Source organism: Sinocyclocheilus anshuiensis, unplaced genomic scaffold, assembly GCF_001515605.1.
Source record: "Sinocyclocheilus anshuiensis isolate Anshui unplaced genomic scaffold, SAMN03320099.WGS_v1.1 scaffold200, whole genome shotgun sequence".
NCBI classification, from domain to species: domain Eukaryota; kingdom Metazoa; phylum Chordata; class Actinopteri; order Cypriniformes; family Cyprinidae; genus Sinocyclocheilus; species Sinocyclocheilus anshuiensis.
This window is the reverse complement of record NW_015558595.1, coordinates 328,772-334,956: the sequence shown is the minus strand read 5'-3', so window position 1 is coordinate 334,956 and position 6,185 is coordinate 328,772. Positions and strand designations below refer to the sequence as shown.

The window sequence follows — 6,185 nt, the reverse complement described above, 5'->3', positions numbered from 1 at the left end:
GAGCTCATTAACATTTAAAGGAAAATGCTACAAAAACGGCTTGATCTGAAAAGACCCTGTTTTTGACAGGGTAAAAAAGGTGTTTTTTACACTACCATTGAGAAATTTTAACCAAACTATGTTACAGACTTTTCATTAAGACCCTAAAGAATCATACCAACTTGTGGAAAATGGGCATCCTATGACCCCTTTAAAGGAATAGTTCACTCAAAACGAAAACTTGCTGAAGATGTACTCCGAGATGTAGATGTGTTTGTTCCTTCATCGGAACATATTTGGAGAAATTTAGCATGACATTTCTTGCTCAACAATGGACCCACAGCAGTGGATGGGTGCCATCAGAATGAGAGTCTAAACAGCTGATAAAAACATCACAATAATCCACACGACTCCAGTCAATCAATTATTGTTGTGTGATGCAAGAAATACATGTTTGTAAAAAACAAAACAAAAAACAACTTCATCATTAAGATGTTTTAACTTAAAAAAAGTCAAATTTAAACAATTCTACTTTCAGTAAAAAAAAATGTCTGAATCAGGAGAGAAATATGCACAGATGAAGCACTGCTTACAAGTGAAAACAGTCCAAAACAATTCTAAACATATGTCAGTGGATCTTCATTGTGAGAGATCTTCACTTTTTCACTGGAGGAAGCGTTATTATGGATTATGGACTCATATTTTGACCAAAAGCGACGGTTTAAGTTTAAAACACATTAATGATGGATTTGTTTAGTACAAACATGCAGCTTTTCACTTCACAAGGCAAGTAAAATTGATGGACTGGAGTCATGCAGATTACTTGTGGATTACTGCGATGTTTTGATCAGCTGTTTGGACTCTCATTCTGACGGCACCCATTCACTGCAGAGAATCCATTGGTATGATATAATGCTAAATTTCTCCAAATCTGTTCCAACAAACTCCTTTACATCTTCGAGGCCTGAGGATGAGTAAATATTCAGCAAATTTCATTTCCGGGTGAACTATTTCTTTAAATATTCTTACACACATATAAACTTTTATGTGTATTTTAGGTCTAGTCCAATTTTGCAAATTTTGCTCATTTGCAATAAAACCTGTTTACCTGCATTTGTTCTGTATATATAGTTTATCAATCATGAAGCTATAAATATGTTTTATTAAGTGAATGCCATCAAGTGTTGGCAACCTTACTGGATAAAAAACTCCAAGCATGCTGCCCAGCATTGGGTCTTTGTAGCCCCACAACAATTCCTTAACAGTCCTGTTCTGGAAGAGTGTGGAATTGGAGCGTTGGATGAGCCAGTTTGCAAGTTTATGACCGAGTAAACCGTAAACACCCTGGAAGAGAAGAAAATAAAGTTTGAGTTGATCACAGCACAAGTATGAAACCATACCCTGTCGTAAATTCATCTGCCTAATGAAAACCTTGGACTCAACAACACAAGTAAAATTTATTTGCATCTATTACCTCTACAGCACTTATGACTGAACATCACCTGCAATTATGAATAAGCTGTGTGCTATTATATGCTATTATATAATAGTGCTGTGCTGACTCTTGATAGATAATCGCAGATATCAACATTTTATCTATGATGTGATAAACTTTAACTGACTTTCTTCGCTGACAACCAATGTTGAAGCAATATTATCAACATCAGGGGTCAGCAACCTTAGGCACGTGAGCAAAAAGAGTTTGTAAGAAAGATTAATACTTCATGTATTTATTTTATTATATACACACTGACACTATCATTCAACATGTTGGGATTGGTATGATTTTTATGTTTTTGCTGGAAGTCTCTTAAGCTCACCCAGGCTGCATTTATTTGAAAATACAGTAAAACAGTGATATTGTGAAATATTATTACAATTTAAAATAAATGTTTTCTATTTTATTATATATGAACATGCAATTCATTTGAACATATATTTAACTGATGGCAGAGCTGAATTTTCAGCAGCCATGCATCACAATAACTAGGCATGGAGAACAAGGGAAGAAAACAGACGAAAAGGAACACAGAAGGGCAGAGAAGGATGGCAAGAGATGGTTGTCAAAATACATACTGCTACAGCTAGATTGAGCGATGTGAATATGTCCTCCTCTGTGCCTACTGACATGCTAGGCTCAAAGATGGCTCCCGCCGGCAGCACAAAGGACACAGTGTAGTTATCATTGAAGGTGATATTTTTTTTGGGGATAAAACGCGTCCTAGAGGACAACAGAGAGTATGACAGTGTATGAGACCACTAAGAAATGCATTATGACCATTTAGTGGCTTAAAATTGCAATAAAAATTAAAGTTAGTTGGTGTTTTACTGGTCATATGACTATACAAACGAGAAAAGCCATACTTTAAGAATGTATAACAGAAATGTCATGCCAAGTAGATTATGAATAACATTTTTTTTTTTTTAAGTATTTGAATCCTTGGTAATTAAGTCAATTGATGCCCCTAATGTAATGTGTATATATATATATATATATATAACCCTGGACCACAAAACCAGTCTTAACTGTCAATTTTTCAAAATTGAGATATATACATCATGTGGTATGGACTGTTAGGATAGGACAATATTTGGGCGAGATACAATTATTTGAAAATCTGAAATCTGAGGGTGCAAAAAAATCTAAATATTGAGAAAATCGCATTTAAAGTTGTCCAAATGAAGTTCTTAGCAATGCATATTACTAATCAAAAATTAAGTTTTGATATATTTACAGTAGGAAATTTACAAAATATCTTCATGGAACATGATCTTTACTTAATATCCTAATGATTTTTGGCATAAAAGAAAAATCTATCATTTTGACCCATACAATGTATTTTTGGCCATTGCTACAAATATACCCCAGCGACTTAAGACTGCTTTTGTGCTCCAGGGTGTATATATATATATAAAAATAGATAAAAGGCCAAAAATAAATAAATAAAACATGCAAAAGTACTCCCATTTCAGTAAACAGCTAATTATATCACTTTAGAACAAAACAGACATAAGGATGGAGTGTAACATTTGCCTTAATTAGATAAGCATCATCCCATCAGATACATTTGTGCTTATCAACATACAACGATTAAATGACAACAGCTTGTTAAAACTTTTGAACAAGCTTGAAGTGCTTGTGTTGGTATTGTCTATTTTTAAGCACAAGTCTCAGAAGTAGGTAAAAATGGTCTATACTTGCAAACGGCTGATGCTTTGGGATTCTTTCTGCTTTATTTCAGGTAGCTCAAGAGATATGGATGCTCTTGAGTAAATGATAAAGATCAAAGAGTGAATTTGCTCGATTTTATTTTCTCTACCTTTGAGAGATAAAGAAGAATGGTTTGTTTACATGAGTATTGATCGAAAATCTATTTATATAGCAAGTCTTACCTGTACGTGTACGGTCCTTTCTGTACCAGCACAGGTTTGGCCCCTTGACCTACAACATCATCAGGGTTCTGCACGTCAAACAGCCAAAACTGCCTGTATATTGCAATGTCTACCGACGTCCAGGTGTCAAATGCTAAAGTTCCGTTTTCCAACACTGTTTCCTTTAGAGACACAAAACATACTTAGGATCAGATACTCTATACACTATTTATACTACATTGTGTCTACAATTCAAAATGTGGCAGGCCGGGGCAAGTTGTCACAGTCCAGTGAATATTTCTCGCCATGGTGTTATTTTCAGTCAGTTTCTGTATAGGCATAGGCAAACAACTTTAAGTCTACAATAATGCTACAGAACATTTCCAATGCTTTTTTCCTTTTCTTTTTTGCCTAAATATAGAAATAGAGCTCATTTAACACACACAGTCATTGACCTTGACACCATTAGGTAAGTAGAGAACCTGCTGTTTAAATGCATTAAATATAAAATACTATCTAACACACACAACATATTTGATGTAAAATGCATGGCTTTTCAGCGAAATTTAAACAGTAAAACAGTTGATTAAAGAGCAAAACATGTCAAATTCAAATCAATCAATAAAACCCCAACCATACATTTATGAAAAATGCCCTTGACCCATAAACCCCTTTTTATTTAATCTCATACATCACTGATAGTACGTCGTAGCATACCCTAGATTGGCTGTTCCTAAATTATTCAGATTATTTCTCCAATGCAACTTCATCATGTACATACTGTATATGCCTTTCTGTAGGATCTGCAAATGCATGTGCGCCGAATATTGATATGAAAAGACGACGACTTACATGATGCACGGTGTTTTCAATGAACATGTTGCCCACAGGGATGAGAATCCCGCCCAGCACGGCGATCAGGGCGCCCAGCACGGTCCCTGTGATGAGCCCGCATTTCAGATCACAGCAGGTCATGATGGCGAGCAGCAGCCTGGACCAACACTGAACGGCGCCGCGTCAGCTGCGAGCATGAGGTCGTCCTGGGAATTATGTAAATTCCGGCGATCGAAGGTTGCAGAGGAGGAGGGTTAGGACTGGATTGCTGCGTATCACACCCGGAGACCCTCGTTAAAACGAAGTTATCTCAGCGAGATAACGCGCTGCTGGGCGGGGAGGTTTAACACAAGACTCGAGAGTGACTTTGAAATATCTAATCGACTTAGGCAGACTCGAGAAAAGAAAAGAAGAACGTGTTGTTTCTATATTAAATATAACAGTAATACATGCAAATGTAATTCTAATAGATTCTAATAGTTAATGGATTCTAACATTATCTAATAGCCTATTTTTTTTTAATTACATTTTGCTTTTAATTTACTTTTGTACATTGTTATATCTAACAGAATAATTTATTACAAAATAGAAAGAAACAGAAAAAAACATTTTATAGAACAGAATATCAGATCGCTACAAGCTGCAATTAACCAGTCAGAACCAAGCATTTCACACAGTCTTATCTATATGTAAGAATGTGTGTGTGTATCTATGTGTGTGTGTATTTAGAATAGAATTGAACAGAACAGAATAGATCATCAGATCAGCGAATACTCCAACTGACCAATCATAATCAAGCATTCCGGACAACCATGTGAGGGGGAAGAAAAAAAATTACAATAGATGGAATAGAGTATCAGACCACTGAATGCCCCAACTGACCAATCAGTATCGAGCACTTCATATTGTGCAATAAATGTCAAACATGTTCCTTTCCTGACATTTCAAATAATATTATATTTACAAGCAGCTGTGGAGGTAGCTAAGATAATGGACATATCAAATAGTAAACCAATAATTAAGTTCAAAGGTTGTTTGTATTAGTTATTGCTGCTCTGCATTATGGGAATACATTTTACATCTCGTGTTCTCTCTCTCTCTCTCTCTCTCTCTCTCTCTCTCTATGTGTGTGTGTGTGTTACAAAGAGAGAGTTCTCTTTCAGTGTTAACTTTGAGTAGTAATGTTGTTATCAGAGTGAAGTTTTAGCTTGTACTGTCCTCTAGTGTTCATGGGTCTCAATCTGTCTGTAAGACTGTATGTATAGTGTGATGATGTTTCATGACACGGCTGTCAGAGTGGATTAAGACATTATAATTGTAGTTACCTGTGGGGTTCGTGGGGTCCTTTCAGGGTACAGGCATAGGCTACTAGTAAAGTTGCTTTGGAGAAAATAAATATAAAATACATACATCTAAATACGAATATAAACAAATATTTTCTTTTCTCTATTTTCAAATCGTGCAAAAGAAATTTGGATGAAGTCTTATTTTCCCGTAGCCTACACTCATATGAGCTTCATGCAACTACGTCTGCTAATTAAGCAGACGAGTCAACGCAAGTTTATATCTACAGGGCACTAGAGGGCAGTGTTCAACTATTTGTGTCAACTTAGTGGTTGTTGGCAAGTTCATGTACAAAATTTTGGTAGGTCTGTACCATGACGTCACAGTAAACAGGGACAGGAATTATTGCAATTTTCAGAATCACAATGTAGAATCACAATGACTATATGTGTCTGTATTACAGTAATATTTTATGTAGTTATAAATGTATTAGTGTCCACAGAACTATTATTGCTAGAGTTTAACTTCCCAGCATGTATAGCAGCATTAATTTATTTGTATATTTTTTAATAAATCTACATTTGTTGGCTGTCACCATTGTTGAGTTTTATATGCTTAGTCTGAATTATTATATTTGACCCTTTTATGAAGGATTATTTATTAATAGTTTTATGATATAATATATACAGTATATATATATATATATATATATATAT

At 35.2% G+C, this 6,185-nt stretch overlaps 1 protein-coding gene across 1 annotated transcript in view; it reads right to left on the bottom strand.

Annotated features, from left to right (window-relative positions):
• Positions 1-4,425, bottom strand: part of cd36 (CD36 molecule (CD36 blood group)) — a 10,844-nt gene extending 6,419 nt beyond the window's left edge. The window contains exons 1-4 of the mRNA XM_016475760.1: positions 4,204-4,425; positions 3,373-3,533; positions 2,056-2,200; positions 1,177-1,323 (exon numbers count right to left, since the gene is read on the bottom strand). Of these exons, the coding sequence (XP_016331246.1) occupies positions 1,177-1,323; positions 2,056-2,200; positions 3,373-3,533; positions 4,204-4,326 (576 nt within the window). The 5' untranslated portion in view covers positions 4,327-4,425. The remainder of the gene's footprint in view (positions 1-1,176; positions 1,324-2,055; positions 2,201-3,372; positions 3,534-4,203) is intronic.
• Between the last annotated feature and the right edge of the window lie 1,760 nt (positions 4,426-6,185).